The 23,752-nt window shown below is 49.0% G+C and overlaps 2 protein-coding genes across 3 annotated transcripts in view; one reads left to right on the top strand and one right to left on the bottom strand.

The window, feature by feature from the left end:
• LOC100114497 (ecotropic viral integration site 5 ortholog) overlaps positions 1–23,752 on the bottom strand; it is a 51,007-nt gene that overhangs the window by 24,617 nt on the left and 2,638 nt on the right. The gene's annotated exons all lie outside the window — the stretch shown is intronic.
• LOC100114387 (prickle planar cell polarity protein 3) lies at positions 460–23,298 on the top strand. Its single transcript, XM_031926583.2, has 9 exons — positions 460–3,692; positions 8,660–9,369; positions 16,015–16,378; positions 17,479–17,694; positions 18,513–18,833; positions 19,831–20,147; positions 20,397–20,747; positions 20,841–21,331; positions 21,418–23,298. Exons 2-9 carry the CDS (start codon positions 8,777–8,779, stop codon positions 21,654–21,656), a joined length of 2,892 nt encoding a protein of 963 aa, XP_031782443.1. The 5' UTR covers positions 460–3,692; positions 8,660–8,776; the 3' UTR covers positions 21,657–23,298.

Here is a 23,752-nt window from a genome sequence, read left to right as displayed (position 1 = left end):
CTAGACAGTCTAATTGCGGATCGTCAAGTTTTTCGTCCCTCGAAGTTCTCTCTCTCTCTCTCTCTCTCTCTCTCTCTCTCTCTCTCTCTCTCTCTCTCTCTCTCTCTCTCTCTCTCTCTCTCTCTCTATAGCGCTGCTTAAGTAGGAAGTAGCTCGCGCACGCGCGCAGGTCTAACAGGCTGTATTTTATTGTCCAGCTTAGAGCTCGTATAATAAAATAGATAAACAGGCTGCAGCCGTATCCTATAGTATGCTAATTCGAATATGAATTACGAGTACACGGCTGTCTTTCTCATAGCTAGTATTCCGCGCGCAGCTTATATTTTCCATTTTCGATATCGCGTGCTATGCGCATTCCGCGCTGGAAGAGGAATCGACAAATATGCAAAAAATTGATTTCCTTTTAATTGTAGCGAGTCTCCGAAGAAGCAGCGAAGATAGAGGGAGAAAGAGAGAAAGAGAAAAGGGTGGAATATACACGAAGCGGAAAAAGGGCCGGTCGCTCGGACCCCGCGAGTGATTGCGCGCCTCGCGCTGCTGCTGGGGCGAAATTGCACTTTAATGTGTGTTATTGAAATACTGCGTGGCAAGCCAAAACGAGGAGTCGAGAAGATGCGCGAGCTTCTCTCTCTTTCGCAAAATGTTTGACTTTACGGAGAGATTGCATTGGCGAGGAGACGTGGAATTAGCCGGGGGTATGTGTGCTGGAAGAAAAATCCAGCGTCAGATTGAATATTTTATATGGAATATTCGCTGCGCGTGTGCAGTGTATGAAAAGAGAGCGAAAGCGGACAAATAACGATTCGGATATGAGCGAGTGATTGATCATGCTCGAGTGGCATAATCCATTCATCTTATCGAGCCCTCGCGCATCCGAAGACAATCTTTTTAACGGATCATCGCTGATGCGCACTTAATTCCTCTTTTTTTTCGCCCGCAGTAGTGCTCGAAATTGTTTTAATGGCTCGGTCTTAGTCATTCCTTATAATAATACGACGACGATGCTTATTTCGTCTTCATTAACGTCACTTCCAAGCTGAAAGCTGGACAATAAAAGTGTTATAAAATAAATATCGCGGATTCCGATGCGATCTGCAGAGGGTTTCTCATGCCGCCGCGTCGAGATCAAGCAGCCGCTGACTTAATCCAGCCGTCAACGCGCGGTTCCCGCTCGTAAAAATCGGCCTGCATTCGTAAAAATAATAAATAACCTCGTTAAATCCTTATTAAATATCCATCAGGGCTTAAATTCGACAAGGCCGAAAAAATATCGACCATCAGAAGCTACTGCTGCTGCTGCGGGATAAATAAGAAAAAAAGGAAGAAGACCGACTCGTGACGTGTACACAATATCCCGAGAGAGAGAGAGAGAGAGAGAGAGAGAGAGAGAGAGAGAGAGAGAGAGCGAACTCGCCGGGTATATAAGACACTTAAAGTAACATTTAGCGCTCGCGGCAGCGCGCGCGAGAGAGAGAGAGACTCGCGCTCGTTGGTCGACGCTGGGCCCGTGGGCCCCTCGTCACCCCCCACCCGCGGGCTGGCCTCCCTCTCCACCCATTCGCGCTTTCTGTCTCGTTTCTTCGACGCCGACTCGCGGTGTGTGTAGCTCCCGCCTTCAGTACCGACTTTGGTTAGCCTCCGATCAGAGCCTCACGATTTGTCGCGGCTGAAGGGATCGCGCATTTTTTCCTCTCCTCGCGTGTGTTATTACAGTGCAGTGCTTTTGTTCCCTTCCGGTGTTTCTTTTTTGTTCTGTGATGGTGAGTGCCAGCCGCCGCTGCTGACGATGCTCGAGGCTTCCTTTGATTATCGCTCAGAGTGCCGAATACGATGACGCGGACGTTGTTATACGAAAAAGAATTAATCTCGTCTTTCTAATTATACCTGTGCGGTGTGTTTGCACGGGACGCTTTGATGTCTCCATGTGTGTATAGCGGACACACTCAGCGCGCGTCGATCTCAACGAGCGTGTGAAACGAAAATTTAATATGTTAACGGCGATAAATTGCGAGGAGCCGCACGTGCATTCGACGAAAGGCCGGTTGAAATCGTTTAAATGAATTCGCGATGTGTATATACGTATGGGTGTTCAGCCGACTGCGCATTTGAATCGCAAATCGCGATATGGTGCGCAAGAATATACGAGCGGAATAATTTCGCTAATTCGAGCGGGAAAAATCGACGAAATAATCTCTCGTCCGACTATTCCGCGCGCGGCAAAGAGCTTTCGTTTACTTTCGATGCACACGAGTTATCGTCAACGGGTATTAAAGCTTCTATTGCGCACCGTATTATATACTCTCTTTTTACTCCGAAAGCAATAATATACCGTGTATTTGTCAAACACAATATCGGCCCCTTTGAATTCCCGCGAATAACCCGCGGTATTGAGAGGATCAAAGCAGTTATCAGTTTCCAGCTATCGGCTCTGTGCTGCTGCTGCGAAGAAAATCCGAAAAATCGTCGCGCCGTGAAAACGAAAAACTGGAGGCTTATCCGAAAATCGCGTTGACGACTACATATAATACGACTGCAGCGAGTATTATAATATAGACAGTGCAGAGCGAGCGAGTCGACTCGCGTCGTCGGGCGAGTTTTTCGCGCCATATCGCGTCCCACGTACGCGCATACCTATGTCTGGTCGACCTACACACTATACGTTATATTGGCTGCCGCAGTGCCATAGGATCTAATGAATCACTGCAGGGCGTACTGGTTCGCTCTCTCTCTCTCTCTCTCTCTCTCTCTCTCTCTCTCTCTCTCTCTCTCTCTCTCTCTCTCTCTCTCGTTCTCTGTTCGGCGAGAAAAATACAAACGAGTCGCGGGCGATAGTGGGTCCGTTTACACGCGGACGACACGCTCGATATGATCGCCGCGGCAGTCGAACGAATCAATCGATCGGCTGATTTATCGCGGCCCATTACGCCCGAGCTTAATGGAATTACCTGCAGCTCGACGCTAGGCTAGACTAGTCGTTCGCGTGGTTTTTTTCTGAATTTTTCGCAGCCGATCTGGAAACTGTTCCACTTTACGGCAGCGAAATAAATAGCATATGGCTCTCTTTCTCTCTATAAAGGAGACCTGGATTTAACGGAGTGGTCGCGCGCGTATACACTCGTAGCGGTGCTTATCTATCGCAGATTTGCGTTATATGGAGGAAACGCAGACTTCCATCCATTCGACGTAATAGTAACGCGCGCTCGCGGCTCATGAGGAAGCTTATTCTCGGTCGGCGGTGGCGGCGGCAAATTTAAAATTCTCATATTCCTACCTGCAGTGCGCGTAGAGAGCCCTTCGAAAACGGCGCAGGAAAGTGCAGCGCTTCACGGACGGACGAGCGGCGTGTGAAGTCTAGTGCCTGCCTACCTTATACCACAAGAAGAAGAAGAAGAAGAAGAAGAAGAAGAAGAAGAAGAAGAGGCAGTTGTGAAGAGGAGAGAGAGTTCGCGAGAAGTGCGAGAACGGAAATATATCGCGTGTGTGCGTAAACGTGCGTCTTACATACTTTGTGAGATTCCCCCGGCTGCTTCCTCTTTTTCGTGTACATATATACATAGAGATATACACGCATCGCAAGCGGTCGCTCGCGAGGGAAAAAGCACGTCGCCGTTTACGCAACGCGCGGATCCGCAGGAGGAGGAAAGTGGTGTGTGTACAGTCGCACAGCGCATCAGCAACGCGGGATGTATATGGTTCGTTTCCGAGGATCGCACTCGTTCTCATCTCACACCACACGTGCATTACAGTAGTAGTGTGCACGTGTGCGCTCATCGTGGTGTCGATTTTTCGCGAGCGAGCTAAGCTTCTTCTTTCTTCTTCTTCCTCGCTTCTTCTTGCGCTAATTAATCGCACGCGCGAGCGAGCTTAATTGTTGTGGGTTTTGAGAGCGAGTTCGTTATCTCGTACACACTTTCGATCTTTCTTGCCTTCTTCTTTTTTATTGTTTATATAAAGCGACGAGTGTGCAGCTTGTAATTACAGTATGAATATTCACGTCGCCGAAAAAGGAGAGATTTTCTAGTAACGAATGCGCGCTATACACGCAACGAAAAAAAAATAATCCCAAGAGAGCCGCAGAGAATCCGTGTCGTCGAGTGTCTCTCGAACATCTCTTTCTCCCTCGTCGTTTGTTTATTTTAAGATCCTCGAGAGTCTCGGAAAAATACACATCGGAGCGAGCCGTAAAGCCTCTCGTAAGAAAAATGTCAACGCAAGGACGCGCAAGTGTGTGCTTTGCGGAATCCTGACTTTCATATCATCGTAAGATGATAAAAAAAAAAAAAAACATTAATTAGCGTGCGGACGTTAAAACCGTTTTATCGCCGAAAGATTTTTCATACGCAAAGAGGCCTTCATCTTTTCGCGCTTCGTCTAAATATCCCCTCGCGATCTCGTATCTAAGAGCGAGATGCGCGATAAACAGCTCGCAGCGATCTATTAATTCTTCGGCTTTACGTATATGGTGTATAGGAGAGAGAGAGAGAGAGAGAGAGAGAGAGAGAGAGAGAGAGAGAGAGAGAGAGAGAGAGAGAGAAAGAGGAAATTAATCGCACAGAAGTGCGAAGATCCTATCGAAAGAGAGAGATCCTATCGGGGAAATGTAACGAGAGGAAGGCAGAGAGTCTGCTCTCTTGCGATAGGGAAATGGGAGATATGGAAGCGTATGTGTAATGCGCGCGGACGATACGCATAAAGCATTCGCAAATTGAATGATGAAAAGGACGAGCTCCGGGCTGAGAGAGATAAGGGATGCGTAATCCGGTGTCTCCTTCTCACCCGAGTGACTTGTAAACAAGAACGCGAGGCATTTCACCTTTTTTGTCGGTCTATTAGTTATCTCGAACTCGCGCGTCTACTTGTTCTTGTTTTGCTGTGGAAATAGCGTGGGCGAGATGCTTTTCAATTAAATACAATTAAGCGATCTAATATAACAATAAAAACACAAGTATTCGCGCGTTATGTTATCGGAGAGGCAGCGCGTGATTCGATTCCGAGATATTTCAGAAATATATTATACTCGAGCGCGAGAAATATATGTTCCACCGGAGTAAATTACGCGGCGGGCAGACAGGACTATTGCTACTAGAAGATAAACACGTCGTGAGCGAGGAGGAATGTAACGGCTTCTCGGAAACCGAAAATCCATATGGATGCGGCTTTCACATAAAAACATCATGCATCGCCACACGGAGTATTTCAAAGACAAGCTATACACAACGGCGCATCGCTGCAGGTGATACAGCCGGCGCATTCCACTGCAGCCGCTCATTTCGGCTGTATCTCCATTCCTCAATGCCGATGACGATGTATCTCGTGTATTAGATCCGAGCCGATCGCGATGAATCTTATCTACACATACGACTCAATCGGGGAAATTTTCTAGAAACCCGCTTCGAAAAATTCAAACGAGCATACAATCACGCAGTCGTCGAAAAAAAAGGGTTATTACAAAGGAGCGATGAAGCAGCTAATGAGCTATAAAGCCAACAAATCAGCCTCGAGAATCGTCGCGTCTCTCGCGCACAATAAACAAAAGCAATTACGGCCCTTGCGCGCGCATCGGCGAAAAGAACAAAGTAGGCTTCCACGCACGACTGATGCGGCCCATACGCAGCGTATATAGCAAGCGGGCAGAGAGAGAGAGAGAGAGAGAGAGAGAGAGAGAGAGAGAGAGAGAGAGAGAGAGAGAGAGAGAGAGAGAAAGAGGGAAAAGATGAAGATAATCGGTGGGCATCGTCGGCGGGTCCGCAACAAGAATGCTGCGCGCCGCGAGAACCGCAGGCGAGCTTAATTAACCGGCAGCAGCAGAAGCGGCAGCTATACACGTGGTAGCGACGCGAGCGGATAAAGGAAATCTGTTGAATACTTCGCCGCCGCGAGGGTTTTTGGTATAATGGAAAATGAGGAAAATTATCGCAACACCTATAGCTCTCGAATAATCCAACGCTGCGACCTCCACAATATAGGGCCTATCCGAAAACCAATAAACCAACTCAGCTCTCGGAGGCTCTAATGCGTTTCCACGTATTCCGGGCCATCGCGTTTCATCTGGGGCCGGCGCGTTTCGCGATAAAAAGAAATTGCAGCTCCGAGCAGCCGGAAGATAATCGGCCGGTAATGATAGAGTCCGGCCCAAGGGATCCAAGGTCGAGGCTGTGTGTTCGCGCGACGATGGAACAATGGCGTTCCGCAGAAAATAAGAGCCGGTCCTTTTCTGCCACTGCTCTCGCGCGCCGAAGCATCACGAAAGATACCAGCTGCCCCGGGGCAGGAAGGAATTTTTCGATGATTGCACCGCTGGCAAAAAAGTATATTTTTGACGATTGTGTGCGGCGAGTAGCCGTACACGTGCGAAGCACACAGGAGAAAGTTTGGAAAGTTCAGTGCACCTTTAAACGACGCTGCGATCCATCCGATCTTCTTGTTCGGCTCGATAGAGTCCTTTGATTTTCCCATACGCTCTGCTCTCTCTCTCTCTCCTTAATAAATGGCATTATCTCTCTTTTCCTCTACACACACAGATCGAGCAGAGTCTCTCGGCGCACGTCCGGCGTGTCGATCTCCCGAGGTTCGCGGAACGCTGACGCGGAATAAAAGATCAGGCTTAATAACACTGCGCAGGAGACGTTATCTATCCCCGCGGCCATCTTCTATATACGCGCGCGCGGCCGTATTAAAACGTTAATCTCCGGGCTCTACTACCGGTTATACATACGAAGCGACTCCTCCCTGGACGGCCTCTTTCTCCTCGTCCGTGTGCGCGCGTCGGTTTTATAGTAGCCGATCGCGTGCCTGCCGATCGACAGCCGATCCCTTCGATATTTTCATGACGGGCATTCCGTGAAAAGGGGCTTTTCTGGCGTGCGCGGAGAGGTTTTACGATCTGTTGCGCGTTTCTGCTTATACTCGTACCGATCGCCGTGTTTTTCTGCCTGCCGATCTTTCTCTCTTCCCGAACGCTGCTATGTACAGGGTGTTTCGAACGAAATGTACACAGCTTGCTGGAGTTTTTGTAGAAATCGGCGTTACGCAACGCTAACCGTAATTGTTTTCCCCTTATATCTACGGGGAGTTTAATGAAGAGTCACAGCTGCCAGTCACTGTACAAATGAGATTTTAATAGATAATACCGGGCAAGAAACTCACACATATATATATATGTCTATAGACGCTGAGCCAATACTGCGTGTACCGCAAGCCTCTCACTCGCTCTCGATCTCGAAAAATCGGATCGACCCATTAAAATTCCCGCGCGCTCTCGAAAACGATGATTAATTCAACCCCGCGGAGTTATACGTATACGTATCATACGCGCGCTACGACCGGAGGCGACCGCTGCGCCTCCGCGAGTATATTCCGTTTAGGCGCCTAATTGCTCTGCCCGTGAGAAACGAGCTCCTAAGTAACTCCCTTTTTTTTTAAACGCTGCCTTGCTTTCTCAAGAATGCTCGTTTCCCGTCTGCCCGCCCGTGTGTGTGTGTTCGCGCGCGTTTGTCGTTTTACGAGGATGTGTGCAGTTTACGGAGGATTTTTAACTGCAGACGAGTTTGTTTTGCGTTTTTACGCTTGGTCGTATTCCCCTTGATTTATTTCTCGAGAGATAGCGGTAGACGGATCGATCTACGGGGGATTAATTCGAATAATCTAAAGAGATTGTTGAAGTTGGGCGTTCGCATCGCTGTGCGCAACGCCGAATCAATTTGAAAAGCCTCCACGCGCGCGCGCAGATAAAATCGGCACTTTGATTTCTCTCTGAGCTCTGTGTGTGTTGTGAAATATATCATACACCGAATGCGTCGAAATCTCGAAAGCCAATAGATAGAGCCAAACTGATAAATCGCGGTGGAATTCGAAATTGCCCTTTCGTCGATTGTAAATCCGGCTTTAATAGAGCCGCTATTTATATATACGCCGGATCGGGAAAACGCGCGATCGGGTGTATATAATAATAATAACGGAAATTTATCAGCGATATAGCCATCGGGCAATCAACAAGACGTAGCTTTCATCATCGTTGCAGCTCGCCTCGCGTCTCATCCTGCGAAAATGAGCCGTAAAACGAAGAATCCGGACGGATCCTCACGTGTATAAGGGGGAACGATATATACTATATAAAAGCAAAGCCGACGAAATTAAGAGTCTCGAAAAAAGAAAGCTCGCGAATCGAAAACTCCCGTTGAGGCAGCTAGCTGACGGCATCGTCTCGGAATGCCGGAAGTTCTCTGTGTGCATAGTGTTCGTGTGTGTGTGTGTGTGTGTGTGTGTGTAGTCGTAGAAAACACGGGCGAGTTAAGGATCTTTCCGTATATTACACAGTGTGTGTGCGAAAGAAATTAGCGCTGCACTGCAGTGGGCCGCGATTGCGATCTCGGCGATTACGTTAAAAAAGCGGGTGATAGCGCAGAGCGCGTATATGATTCGATGAAGAAAACGTTGCGGCGATTCGAGATTGTCATTGCGCGCGAGGATGAAACTAAGTGTCGGTTTTAGAGACCATTGTTCTCCTGCGTGCGTGCGTGCGTATGCGCGATAACTCGTTTAGCCGTCGGGAGTTAGGATTACTTGCGGAAAAAGAAAATCTCTCCTTTCATCGCGGCGCTGAATATTCCCTCGGAAACCTCAGCGTTCTCTAAGTGGCTTTTAATTTTCATCCACACAGAGTGAGCCGAATGAAAAAGTTCTTACGAAACACCGCTCGGTGCAGGAACCATGTGAAACAGTGACAGTGTAAAAAGTGAACGAAATCGAACAAAAAAAAAAAAAAAAACGAGGGACAATGACGGTCGAGGGTCTCAACGCAGCCGTTCCCGGTAAGCAGGACGAGCACCATCAGAACTCGAAGAAGAGCAACACCAAAGCCATGGACACCATCATGTCCAGTCTGGCCCTGAAGCGCCGCACCTCCGGCGTCTTCGGCTCGAAGCGCTGGTGGACCCCCAGTTGCTGGGCCTCCCGCAGCCACCAGGAGGCCTACCTGCGCAAGCTCTACTCGAAGAAGTACAGCAACGGCATCGTCAACCCCGCGGGCGTCTCCATCGCCGACGAACAACCCGCCAGTAGCGCCTCGGACAACAGTCCTTGGAAACCGGCCGTCTACGAACTGCCCACGAGCGACGAGCACTACCTCGACGCTTTCCTGAGGACTAGGACCGAGAGCGAGTGTCCGGCTCTCTCGACCCCCAGGGCAAGTCCCACCGAGAAGTGCGTCGAGTTCCTCACGAGAAACGAGGCTCGCTCTCGGGAGTGTATCGTTGATATCCATCGGGACGAGCAGCCGCCGCAGCACGTCCCGGAAAAGGGCACGCTCAGGGTGACCGAGCGGAATTTCGACGAGATCCTCAGGAATGCGTCTGGCAATCCTGCCGCCGAGTAAGTCTCACTGTTATTATTTGGATAATTGTTATTCTTAGCGAGCGAGAGTTCCGCGTGTGTGTGTACTCTTGACCGCGCTGCATTGTTCGAGAGCTTTCAAATTGCGCACGAGCGACGGGAAGAACGTTGACCATTTGTGTGCTCTCGCGCACACATTCTTTTGTCTCTACTACTTCCTTCTTTGCTTTACGAGCCGGCTCTAATTCGTCCCGATGATCGGGAGGCCTTCGAGTGCGCCATTAATTTATAATTGGATGTAAGAGTATAGACAGTTCTTGGCAAGGAAGGGAATAACAAATTTTGAAGGCACACCTATATAGCTTTGTAAGAAAATGACGTACACTGTGTATGAGCTACATACCCGCGGAGCGCGATATCCTATATATGTCATCCCCCGCCCGTAGAGCTAACAACTTCAAGATAAACTGTTGGCTATTCTGGAACGCGCGGCGCATATAATAATAATTCATGTACACCAGTATAGTGCAATAATATCTTGCGTATATGAATATCGACGCACTGGATACATTCCCTACGGGCGACAAAAAAGAAAGCACTACGCCTGTGCTGCGGGAAATTAGCTCGAATAAATCATTGCGCGCCGAGCAGTGACACGAGCTTTTTCCGGCATCTCGCGCACACACACGCGCGATTAATGAAGCGTAAGCTGTAGCTCTCTCGCTCTGGCTCAATCGAAGAGCGAGGGTAAGCGATACACCAGCGCCGATCGGATGCAACATTTAAATTTATGCGCGGGACGAAAAATCGAAGGCAATAAATATTGCGTTATACATAGTATATGCAGTCGAGCACACGCCTTAGGGACGACTATATGTACGAGGGCAGCTGGTTATTTACTCGTATTTATTCCTGATTATTTTAATGAGCCGCATCAGTCTTTGGAGATATTCTAGGGGGCTTTCAATTAATCAGGGCTTTTGTGTTGAGCTGAGCGCGCGGCTGCGGGATAATACAAGCAGAAGCCGCGAACCGGTTATCGTTTGCTGAAAATCATTTGTCGGTGTCCAGAGAAAGAAACGACCCGGCGTTGTTTTCTTCTTCGCGCACAGAAGTCGATTGCTCGCTCGCTCGCGGAGGGAAAAATTCACGACAATGTATTACGTATCCGCATTTGTTTCCAGACGGACAACTCGCTCCATTTCAGCTGTAATAAGTACAGCGTCCATAGCCTGCGGAGAATCGCCGATAAATACCCCAATAACGAGCGATCGATAAACGCGTCCGTCGCAATATAATAAACCGCGAGCGCGACAATAATAATCCCTCTTTGGGCGGGAAATACAAAATCGCGCACGAATTTCAATTCAATAGACCGTTCCTTTTATCGCCGCACGAACGGCGCAATAACAGCTCTAACGATCGAAGACGCGCGCGCGAGTCGAATCGGACAGCTTTTTACGGTGGAAGCCGAGCAGCTCTCAAGTTAAATAAAATTGACACACACGCACGGGGTGTGTGCGCGAAAATTATTCGGGCCGTTATGCAGTTATCGGATTTCGATATTTTCAATGCCTCGCTCTCGGCGGCTACCGATCTCTTCATATACATACAACCGCGAAGAGGCCCTTAGCCGCATTGAGGCTCGGTTTCTTGTCCCGATCCGTTCCCCATTGTGCATAGCTATGTGTGTGTAGGAGCGACTCGATCTGATTCGCCACTGAAAGAGCTGTGGGGTATAGGGGAGGAAGGTATGGTTTCTTTGTCGCGGATTCAAAATCAAATTTTAATGACTTTATGTGCGCGTCGAGCGAGCCCGATAATTAACCCAGTTTTAAGCTGTCTATACAGGACATTACGCATTCACGAGCACAGCTTTTTTTACACAAAACAACGGGTCGTATCTCCTGGATTAAACGACAATAATAAACAATTTTCTCGCGTCGGAACGACCGCGAGCGGTCTCTTTCCGTAATATACGACTCCTATATACTGCCTCATACCTCTCAAGCATAAACCTCCGTGCTGCGATGCATAACTCCGGGAATAATATAAAATCTCGCTGAGCTATACTCTCTCGCGCTCCACCGATTTATCGGTATTACAAACCGCTGGAGTGTATACACACATGCGCGAATATTGAGTTTCATCCACGAAGGTCTCCCCCGTTATGCACCTGCGGATTCCTCTTGCTTTTTGCCCTCTCCATCGGCAATTTGGAGCACAGCGACTCTAAAAGTTCCGCCGAGGGATATAATTCATCGCGCGGCGCTTGCGGCGGGAAAAAATCGGCCCCGAAAACCGATCTGACCGGTCGTCGTCGTCGCGCGTTATAACGAGCGTTGAGCAAGGCGACTCGAGGTCGTCTCTTCTCTCGCTTGACGAATAAAATTTCATTGAGCTCACGATATTAAAAGCGACGAGGATGCGGCTAGTGATTTATGCACACCGCGCGCGCGGGGCATTGTTCGATAAAATATCGATTTTTCGGATCGATGCGCGCCGGCCGTGGCTTTCCATATTTCACCGATAAATTCCTCGGCTCTCGACGTGATTCATGCCCGGGAAAGTTTTACGCTGCGGGATTAATCAGCGTGAGATCGTAATTAAAAGGCCGTCGTCGCGGCGAGCAAGTAGACCAAAAACTTTCCTCGTCAAATCGCGAGGCGAATGCAATTATTGATATAAAAGTCCCTCCTTGGCCCCGACGTCGGCGGTGTATCCTCGTAATAAAATGACTCGATCGTCGCGGGCTTTCACCGCGCGAGCAATTAGCACGCAATTGCGCGGTTGAATTAAATCGGGAATATTACAACGGGCAGCTCCTTCGTCGTCGTTACGAGGTTTAATGCGCCGGTTCCTTCCACGCGCGGCTCTCGAAATTATGCCGCGACGAGAAAAAGGAACGAGGGAAGAGCTCGCCGGCGTCGGGGCTGTAAAAGAGCTTTTACGGCGCTAGAGCGCACGACTCGACGATTTCGTCGGATTAACAAGAATGTTTTCAGTTTCGTTATGGAAATATTCGTGGACAGGTTATTGTACACAATGCGCGCGAAATTTCCATTATATCAGCGCGCGTAATCTCTCGCGAATTAATATAATCCGGGCGCGCAAATAAAACTGCGCAAATCATAAGTGTTATAATGTACTTTCTAAACCGATCGCATACCTTCGATAATCATCAATCCGTATCTCTCTTATTCGCGAGAGAGTTTATAGGAGGGACCTAATACACGCTCGCCGGAGAAACTCGTCCCGATTATTGTACGCCGATATAACGTATACGGGACACGAGCGCGCGCGCACCGGAAATTATCGAAATTGGATTATTTATCTCCACTTAACAGTAAACTCTCCGATCCTGCTATCCTACTTACACAGAGAGAGAGAGAGAGAGAGAGAGAGAGAGAGAGAGAGAGAGAGAGAGAGAGAGAGAGAGAGAAAGAGAGAGAGAGAGAACGAGAAAGAGAGGGGGGGAGAGCCCGCGCAGTGAAAAGCCACATAACGACGAGACGAGAGAGAGAGAGAGAGAGAGAGAGAGAAGCTAACCCAGAAGCATTATCATCATCGTCGCTGCTGCTGCTGCTGCACAGGCTTAATTATCCCGAGACTCGCCTCGAAACACCATTAAGCCGCATTAAAGCAAAAGCGCGATGAATTTCATAAAGCTCTTCTCCTGAAAAAACCGCGCCACTGCTCTCGCATAAATATGCGTGCCGCGTGTCCTTTTTCCTTCCGCGCAATTTTCCCCGCAATTACGACGCGCGAGTAAGGAGATATACTGCGCGACACGTCGATCGTCGCGAATTTCGAGGCTGGCGTTAATCAGGCCTGAAAAAAGCGGCGCCTCGCGATTTAAAATCTGCGCTGGAAATACCGCGATAAATATCCGCGCTGCAGGGACATCGATATTCCGTTAAGTCTGCCCGACTCGGGCGATTCGAAAAATCCCCGGCACGCGATTGCAGCGCCTACGTGTGTGTATATATAGCGCGTTATTAATTACGCGTTTTACGGGTGGCTTCTAGGCATCTACTGCCTTGCACGCTTTAATGAGCCGTATACATATTCGTCGTGCTGCTTTTGTTTTTTGGCGGTTCTACTTTTGGATTCGCTTTCGTTGCGCCGATGATATCGAGTATCTCCAATGCTGTCACAATAATAACGGAGTATAACGCTATTTTTTAAAAGGAGCCTATTATCGCTGAGAAATGATTTCTACTCGAAATAATTAACACGATAGTGTGTACTATATTCTATGCATTGCACGATACGCAGAACTGGTATGTGTATGTATCGTTAGCGATAATGCTAATTTATCTCTATGATTAAATTTATCCAGCGATTGTTAATTTATTACGTTATATTATGCGCGTTTATATATATCTCGTGCCGAAGCAACCCCCGCGCTTGTAGTGTATACACAGTATACATACACCTCGCAGATATAGCATTAGAACTTATAAATAATTGAAATAATATCCGGCTATCTGGCGCTACAGCCAAAGTCCATTAACTAATTCCAAAAATCATTTCGTGCTCCTTATCGCGCGGCCTTTCGTATCTTTAACCAGTTTCCAGCAGTGTGTGTATACATATATATAGGCAAAAATAATAATTCGCGCTAACCGCGCATATATACTTTTTCGAGCTTTTTGCGCTCGGAAAACGCCATAATATCTTCCTTCATAAATATGTACACCTACTACTATACTGCCCTTGCCCATTAAGATAAAAACTCGGGCCGAGAGAGAGAGAGAGAGAGGGGGGGGGGGAAAGTGCATTACGCGGTGGCGGCGGCTCTTTTCGCGCGCTAATTTCAAAAATAGAAGAACGTCCGCGTATGAAATTATCTCGCGCGGAATCCTCTCGGCGACCCCGTACGGAGATAAGATATATTTGAGGCAGAGTTCCAGCGATTTATTCGAACGCGAGAGTAGCTGCAGACGATTTTTTTGTTTTTTGCGTATCTGAGCCACAGAAAGAGGTATATAGCACGCGATATCAACTTTCTGGAGTGGCATTCCGCAGTTGCGGTTTTGTATAGATAGCGTTTGTTTTTCGCGATTACTGCAGCGCTCTAATTGAAATAAGGAGGATAATATTTTTGGATAGCTGCGTTGTATACTCAAAATCGATGTCGTGGGAAACACCTGCGTGTCTAATGCCACATAATGTACCTCTATTCCCTATTCGAACTTTCCTTATATATGGTCGTAAATTAATCGAAACGGTTGCCGATAAAAATGTCCCGTGAGGGAGCGGCGACGTTGAATAAGAGACAAAAAAAAACACGTCAAATCTCTCTTTCGTATGGGCTCGATGTTACCACAATTGTAATAAGTAATAATTCCACGATGACGTGCATCAATTTACGAGCTGTATTGGATGAAAACTAATCCGGAAACCTGTTCGTCCTCGCTATACGCATAGAGTATCCTCTTTACGGTACACGTAGTAATAAATTCGGCTGTCCCCGCAGACGCGATTAACATTTCGTTTTCATCCGAGATAACGCGTGTTTTTTTACAGTTACGACTATCACCTCGCCTATAATGTATTCAGCCTCTAATAAAGACATTTTTTCCACAGCTATGAAAAAAAAGAAGCACAGCAGCAGCAGCGATTAATAACGAAATCCTAAACTAACACCAGGTTATACCGGGAACGTTTTACTACGCTCGCAACCGCACAATCATCCCTCGTAAAGACAGATCCTCAGATTTCCAGCGATAACGTCCGGAGAAACGACTGCAGCAGCAGAGGCGGCGGCAGCTCGGAAAAACGCGGTCATAAAGCTCGAGACATGCGCACGCGAAGTCAAGGCTCGAATTCGATCTCTCCGCTACTTCTCGCTCGCTCTTCGTGTCGTATAGGTATATAAAAAGCCCGTGCGCTCTCGCGCGCGATGTGTCCTTTGATTTACGAGCGGTTTCTGCTCCTAATTAGAATTCAAAAGGGGCAGCTCCCCGCAACCAGGTGGCGATGACGCCCGCGGCGAATCTCCGACTGCGAATATCTCCCCGATATGCTCGGCTTTATCTCTTTGTTACATCTGATGCGGCGCGCTGCGTTTTATGTACGACTTTGAGTGTCTTAATTTTCTTTTAATTATTCCCCCCCATCGATGATTAACGGCGGGAAACTCGCAACGATCATCCTTTTGGCAAAAACCAGTCGATTAATGCACGACGTAAATTATTACGTACGGGAGGGAATATTGCAGCGATGCGAATTTCGACTTTTGTTGTTTCTTCGTTTACGTGGAGACACGACGCATCGAGAATTCCGATGGCTCTATGCGTACTCCGTACGACACTATTTTTTAAGTCTCCCCTGGATCCTTTTGTACATGCGGGAGACGCGCCTGTACGACGTCTCTGGCAGCTCGCCATCTTTCTTTTTACTGATCAACTCGCGCACGCGCGCTCACGCGCATATATACGGCCCATAAAGAGAGGACTTTACGATTATTGGTACCATCACGTTCTCCGCGCGGCCGTCGCTATTCTGCGGGCCATATGCGAATATTCGGTTGATTAATCGCGACTTTATACATTCCACGGATTTATCACCGCGTTTATGCGGCTCCGTTCCAGCGTATTAAGGAACATCGTCGCTCATAATTAAATTTTCCCAGCTGGCATCAAACCGAAATAACCGGAAAATCGTTTCTGTCCACAGGAAGGTGTGCAAGAGCTGCAGGTGCCCGCGGGAGGAGCACCAGCGGAGCCCCTCGGAGCCGGGAGTCGTGGGCAGTCCCGCGGCGCTGGTCCCGGGCACGCGGATGCCCATGGCCATGGGTTTCCCGAGCAGTCCTTCGGGCGGCTCGCCGGCGGGTCATCAACCTCAGCCGCCGCCGGCGTTGAGGGCCGACAGCTTCGAGAGCCCGGTACACCCGATGCCCGGAGGCGGCGGCATACCGCCGGTGGTTCAAGACGCCCTCGTGCAGCAGCATCACCATCAGAGACACTCGCAGAGCGACGACGACAGCGGATGCGCCCTCGAGGAGTACACTTGGGTGCCGCCCGGACTCAGGCCTGATCAGGTGAGCTTGCTTGAACTGCGTGGCGTGGAATTCCAACGAGGATCGGATTATATCGTATAATGCCATAAGCGCGCGCTGATTAAAATTGCTTCGGAAAAGCTCAACTCCACCGCGAGATCGGCTCTCTGTTATTACACATTTAGATTTTTGCGAGAAACGCCGTAATAGCAGTGCTCGCGAGCAAATATTATCGCGGGCTGACACCGGCCGAGAGAGAGAGAGAGAGTTGGTAGCAGCAGGAAAAACACGAGTGTACGAGCGAAGAAACACCTGTCAAGCCTGCTGCCGCTGCGCTGCCCACACGAGCCTCTCTCTCTCTCTCTCTCTCTCGCGGCGATGTCTCGACATTTGAGAGGCCGCGAGTGGCAGGCGTCGAATTTACATGAAAGGGAAGTGCCTCCGTTCGTTGCTTATGTGTACGCGTGTACTTCAGCGGGAGAGAAGGTCGTCGCTGAGGCGAGAAAAAAATAACGCGATTTTTGCTACCGCGGATTCTGAAGATTTAAGTAACGAGAGGTTTGTTTTCTCACGGCCCACTTTCGCGAATCGCAATACTCACGCGCCATATGGACGTCCTCTTCCATCAGCGATCGAGAAACGGCGGTTTTCGCATAATACGAGCGCGCACAGACACACAGACACGGAACTGCAGGCGAACCCTCTCTCAGCCCTTTTCTTCCTGGCACCTGCGCGGCGCAGTTCTCCAATAAGCTACTCTCCACAGACTCGTGCACCGGAAGACTCGAGGCTTCCTTCGCCATAAGTTATCGTGTCCCTTCGCGCGATATGTGTACGCGCAGAGTATATAGCTTATTAGACAACGTTATGCGATTTCTTTGTGCTTCCGCTCGGTTGTACCGCGCTCCGATGAATAATCCGCGTTATATCAATTAGCTAAACGGCGGCTGAATTATTTTGGTACCATTGATTACCTACGGCATAGAACGTTTAATTTGATTCTGTTTGGGTTTACTTTCGAAAAATAATAAATGTCGCAATTTACCAACGCACATACGTCCCGACCGGTCGATCCAGTCACTATTCCATCGGACCCACATACACGAACGCCGTTCGAATCATAAACGCTCGATTTCTTGCAGGTCCACCTGTACTTTAGCGGCCTGCCAGAGGACAAGATCCCGTACGTGGGCAGCGCGGGCGAGCGCGAGCGTGTTCGCCAGCTGCTCCAGCAACTACCGCCCCACGACAACGAGGCTCGCTACTGCAGCGGCCTGAGCGAGGAGGAGAAGCGCGAGCTTCGCGTCTTCGCCGGACAGCGGAAGCGAGAGGCTCTGGGCCGGGGTCAGGCCAGTCAGGTACGGTGTATTCTTCCTCTTCTGCTGCACAGGCTCATTGTACTTACGGGCTCGGTTAAGCATTTTTTTCGCCCGCGAGTCTCTCTCTCTATCGTTACGCTCCGACGAGCCGCCGATCGGGACTGATAGACCGCACGAAGCGCTCCATTTTCCTCGTCGGGGATATTAGTCGGACTTTGTATACACACTCGCTGATTTTTATCCTGATTTTTCGGGCGCTATTTAATTTGTGATTGCATGGGATGATTCCGCGGCGCGCATTAGCAATTCAAATCGTAAAACTCGCGTGGCCCGGCGGCTACCGTACGGAATTTTAAATGTACGCCTTCGCGAGTCCGATTCAATTTGTGTACGCCGAACTTTCAACTATCCAGACCTTCTTTGAAGATACGTAGAGTTGCGATATAAGCTTTGATGCGCGCGCGAGCGGAAAGATGAGAGGCCTGCGCGTATTACAACGGAGACGGATTCCTCTGCCGAGTATCCGCGAGCCTATACACGTATACAAAAACCTCAAAACCGCGAAGGCGCGCTTTTAAAACGGGAATAAATTTCCCAGACTGCGGTTTGTACCGCGTATAAACGCACCGCAAGCCGTCTAAAAAGTACCTACTCCCTTCGAGAGAAAGAGAGAGAGAGAGAGAGAGAGAGAGAGAGAGAGAGAGAGAGAGAGAGAGAGAAGCGATCGATCGATCCATCGGCGATTGAGCCACTCGACAACTTCTTTTCGTATGCATAATGAGAAAAATCCGCTTTTGGCGCGTTCACGGCTCTATCAAGAAGATCAAGCTAAAATCCTTCTCTTCAACGCAACACAGGTGGAGCGAGCTCACGGCAGCGGTTGCCGGGAGTGCGGCCGAACGATCGGCCAGGGTGAAATCGCAGTGGGCGCGAGTCGAGCGGGTCCAGCGGCCCTCTGGCATCCGGCCTGTTTCGTCTGCTGCATCTGCCACCAGCTGCTGGTCGACCTCATCTACTTCTGGAGGGACGGCCGGCTCTACTGCGGCAGACACCACGCCGAGACTCTGAAGCCGAGATGCTGCGCCTGCGACGAGATCATACTCGCCGACGAGTGCACCGAGGCCGAGGGCAGGGCCTGGCACATGAGGCATTTCGCCTGCCTCGAGTGCGACAGACAGGTATAGTAGATTCCGCGCAGCTTCGCCAAACTCATGCCTGGAGAACTTTTTCTACGGCTGTATTCCTCGAACGCTTAACGTCTAAATAAAGACGCGCGCCGGCGGGGAATTCGAGATTCGCGCAGGAGTTGTCAAGAGATGTTATTTTTTGCCCGGCGAGGCGTCGTCCATCTCGATTAGCTCGTCCGCGGGGCCTTTTTTCCTCCGCGCGCTTGACGTTTCGATTGATTCTTATCACCGTCTTTGGAGATTACGCAAGCGACGAGGGGGTCGATTGTCGGAGCGGGGCAAAGAAATCCGCGATGCGCTATGGGAATTTATTGGGATTACGCGCTCGGAATCTCAGTCCAGCGCTTTGGCGTCGCGAAGAGAGTCTCGATCAGTCGTCCCGCGCATTATCACACCTAACTGTAAATCCGTATCCCACACGCGCGCGGATTTATCTCATTCGAGAAAAAAGTAGCATCTATTCGCGGAGAGGGAAAAAAAGATTCCGGTCCATTAACCCGGCTAAAAAATTTAATTGCTCCTTATCGACGATCCGCTCGGCATCTCTCGCTCACGGATCTATCTCATCGGATTCCCGTTTTCCGCGACCGAATGCATCTCCCGATCCCACGTACGTGTGTGTGTGTGTGTGTGCCTACGTGTATATAATACGGATCGAGAGAGTAGAGAGAGAGAGATAGAGAGAGAGAGAGAGAGAGAGAGAGAGATCGCCGCCGCGCCTTTACAGTTCGCCGCTCGGCGATCTTTATCTGCTCGGCCGACGATTTACGATTCTTTTGACTCCTTTTTCCCCGACGTCAGTCGACTCGCGCTGCACGACTGTCCCCGACACTTTTGCACGACTCTCCTGCGCAGCGATGATGGATCGCCGATTTCGAGCTTAAAGACTCAATTATTGAATCCGCTCCGAATCGAGCGCTCGCTTTTTTCTCTTCTCCATATGGTATCCTTGAAAATGATGAAAATAAATAAACGAACGAAATCGCAGCTGGGCGGCCAGAGGTACGTGATGCGGGACGGCCGTCCCTACTGCCTGCACTGCTTCGACGCGTCGTTCGCCGAGTACTGCGACAGCTGCAGCGAGCCCATCGGCGTGGACCAGGGCCAGATGTCGCACGAGGGCCAGCACTGGCACGCGAACGAGTGCTGTTTCTGCTGCGCTACCTGCAGGACCTCCCTGCTGGGTCGTCCCTTTCTTCCCAGGAGAGGAGCCATCTACTGCAGCATCGCCTGCAGCAAGGGGGAGCCGCCGACGACTCCCAGCGACTCATCTGCCGGAGCTGCTCCCGCGCCGCCGTCCTTCAGGTGAGGATCTATTTACATGCGTATGAAAGGATCGAGTTGATTGCAGAGCGCGCGCGAGAGAGAGAGAGAGAGAGAGAGAGCGCTTTTGAATTAATGATTTTTCCCGCCTACCGGCAAAACTGTCCTTGATGCATGTGATCGGCGCGCATCCGCCGATCGATTACGATCTCGCGACGCCGGCATTCCACCTCGCGCCCGAATGAAAAAAGAAGCGCAGAGTGAGAAAATAACCCTATGTATCCGATGCAGGATGTCGAAGAGGCACGGGACGTCGCGGACGGCGAGCGACGGCTCGGGTTCGCCTCGGCACGGACTCGGCTCGCCCAGGAACTCGCCGAGGATGTCCAGGAAGCAACAGCAGCACTCGCCCTACAGACAGCAGCAGCAGCAGAACCACTTGCAGCAACAGCAGACGTCGGTCTCGTTGACGGGGACACCGACTCACGTGCCCTCGCCTCCGGCCTCGACGACCGGAGATCCCGCAGGGGAGAACGGCTCGAGGTCCGGCGGGCTGGACCGCGTGCTGCTCGAGAGGAATCTCGAGAGGCTGCTGCAGGAGAGAGGAGGCCAGTCCGAGGAGTCCGCCTCGGAGCTCGGAAGGTTCGTTGCATTCTTAGCGGCATTATCCACGTGCACTTAATTTCCTTTTGTTGAATGGTCGATTATATAAGAATCACGGCTTTATTTTCGCAGGCTAATGCAAGCGAGGGACAGGGAACCCTTGCGCTGCATCCCGGGCTCGGCGAGTCCCTCCCACGCCTCGAGCATGCCGGAGCTTCCGAACATTCTTCCGGGACCACTGCCCTGCGGCAGCATCGTCACGACGGCCGCGACCTCGCCGTCGACCTGCGTTCCCGAGTCGCCCATTACGGAGGACGGCGGAGCCACGGCCTTGCCCGCGACCTCGTCGAGCTCGGTCTCGCCGTCGACGCCTCCCGAGGAGAAGCCGTCTCCACCGCCCCCGGCGCCCGGACCCTCGCATCACGAACCCGTCACACCCAGCTCCAGACGAGTGCGCTTCCAGGGCGACGACCTGGTCGACGAACCCTCCACGTCGGCCGGGCACTCGAGGATGAGGGGCAGGAGGTCCCCGCCGTCGCCGTGTAACTCCGGCAGGAGGCACCACAACGTGCCCAGGTCCAGGAGCTTGCAGTCCGACGACATGCCCGGCTGCTCTTCTTGGGGTACGCTTGCGATCACGTTATATATTTATACAGCACAAGCACATTTTCAAACGCATTTTAACTCTGAACATTTCTCTGCACCACAGGCACGATGGGTCCGAGGTCTCGAGCCGACGACGAGGAGAGCTGCTGCTCGACCTGCAGCTCCTCGAGCAGTTCCGACGACGCCGAGGCTTACGCGCTTCCACCGAGACGCGCCTACGGCGGCGTGAGGGCGGCTTACGTGCCGAACGACGCGGTGGCGTGCGCGCGACGACGGACCTCCGGAGGTGGACCTGGATCGCCGTCGGCGGGAGCAAAGGACGACAAGTGCGTCGTGTCCTGATCGCAAGCCACCTCGCGGCCGGTCATCATTCGCTGTCTTCCGTCCCGGGCGATGGGATCGTTCTGAGCTGTCGATGCTGCTTCTATATATTGCTTTGTAACGGCTTTCAGTGCGCGTTTAGTGTGTACGTAAAATTGATATAGTTTTAAATTTCGACAAACGAAAACTGTCGGCGTGAGGGGCGTGTTTTAATACTGGTAAAGCGTACCGTGTCTACCTCTCTCTCCCTCTCTCTCTCCCTCTCTCTCTCTCTCTCTCTCTCTCTCTCTCTCTCTCTTATCTAGACGGTCTTATACGCATATAGCGGCAACGTTTAATTTTATATACAGTTTACGAGTGCTGAGACACACTTTCACTGTACCTCTGCGACAGCATAAGCTTTACACATTGAGTATATTATGCAATGTAACATATCGAGCCATAACCTTTGCGTTTGTATAAGAAACGATCGATCCAGAAACATGCATTCAAAGCATGAAATTTCATTTTTTTTTTTTTTTTTTTTTTTTTGACACTGTCGTCGATCGTATTTTTACGTGGAGAAACAGCGGTAGGATAAAGTCAATACGTTTGGAGTAAGCATCATTCACTCTCTGTTGGTGGCATGTAATTTCGAGCTGCTTCGACAGAGACATCAAAAGTAGACATATCAAATATTCAAACACATTTTTCCGCTTGAACCTAGCTTGAAAACTCGTTGGACGATTAAATATTGTTAAATGACGTTACTGCTATACTTCGAAAAATGGAAATACAACGAACGATCCTGTTGCTGAGCGAGGTTTTTAATGAATGAATTAATGAATGATGGTAACACATAGCCCGGTGAGATTTTGTTCGTAGTGCATTGACTACTACTTGATAATTTTAGTGGTAATTCAGCTGAAGCGAAGATGTTATTTAACAGTGAAGACATTCGTGAGTGATCGCAATTCACTAGAGCCATACAATTGCATAGTTGAATGAATCTTGTATCTCAATAAACTCAACGTCTTGTACTATTAAGTGTAAGATAGATGTATAATTTATATAGAAGAAATTACGGACAGTTAACTGAACACAAGCATGCCACATGAAACTGTCGATATCAAAGTTATTTATTATTTTATTTATGCCTGGTTAATTTCGATGTTTAATTTATTTCTTGTTACGATCGGATAATTTCTACTTCAAAAATGAATCTTTACTTGTAGTTCTAAACTTTGCGTAAAGGTATGCGTGAGCGAATAAATTTTTCCGAAAATAAAGTTATACTCGAGGAGAAAAAAGTATTATTAAATAACTTTTAGTATAATATAAAACGAGTAACGTAATAAGATTGGCTTGAATTATTTAATGGCATGTATTTAAGAAAACGATATATTGAAATCTTTATTCAATTTATTGTATAGGATCAAGACTGTCGTACATGTAATTTGTTATACTCCAATGTACAAACTCTTACCGAATAGGAAGTCACCGAGCATCAAAATCGAAATCGGTGACATTTTTTATCTACAAATTAAAATAATTGTACATACTTTTAATACTTTGCGTAATAATTAATATAACACAAAATTTATATGTACATATCAGAATTGAAATGGAGAATTTGTAAGAGACTAAATGACTCATTAATAATTAAAGTATAATATTTTAAAAATATGCATTGATGCATTGTTTATTTCCAAATCCTTAATGCCCTCAAGTACCTAAAGACATCAATTGAATACGGCAAAAATCGCGGAGATAAGTCGAGAGTCACCGTCTCTATTATACAAATTTTAAAATAAAAAAAAAATGGCACATAAGAACGTTAGCTAAAAAGTTATAAAGAATATGAATGTAATTGTTTCTTTTTCTAAACATCCGATGCATTGTTTAACTATGAATGGCATACCTATCGACGTCTACGCAAAGATGCTTCTGAGAATCACGAAAAAATTGTGTGCTAAGCTAAAAAATCGGTATAGCTTATATCAATTGCTTTAGAAGTGCTTAACAGTAGGATTTGTTAATGGAAGAAATTCTTACGCTAAAAAATGCGTGCTGCGAAATTCTGCTGAAATCTGATGATTCAATCTATAAGAAATTCTGCAAAACCTCCCTAAAAATTG

This window comes from Nasonia vitripennis, chromosome 3, assembly GCF_009193385.2.
Source record: "Nasonia vitripennis strain AsymCx chromosome 3, Nvit_psr_1.1, whole genome shotgun sequence".
Taxonomy (NCBI): domain Eukaryota; kingdom Metazoa; phylum Arthropoda; class Insecta; order Hymenoptera; family Pteromalidae; genus Nasonia; species Nasonia vitripennis.
This window is presented reverse-complemented; position numbering and strand designations above follow the sequence as displayed.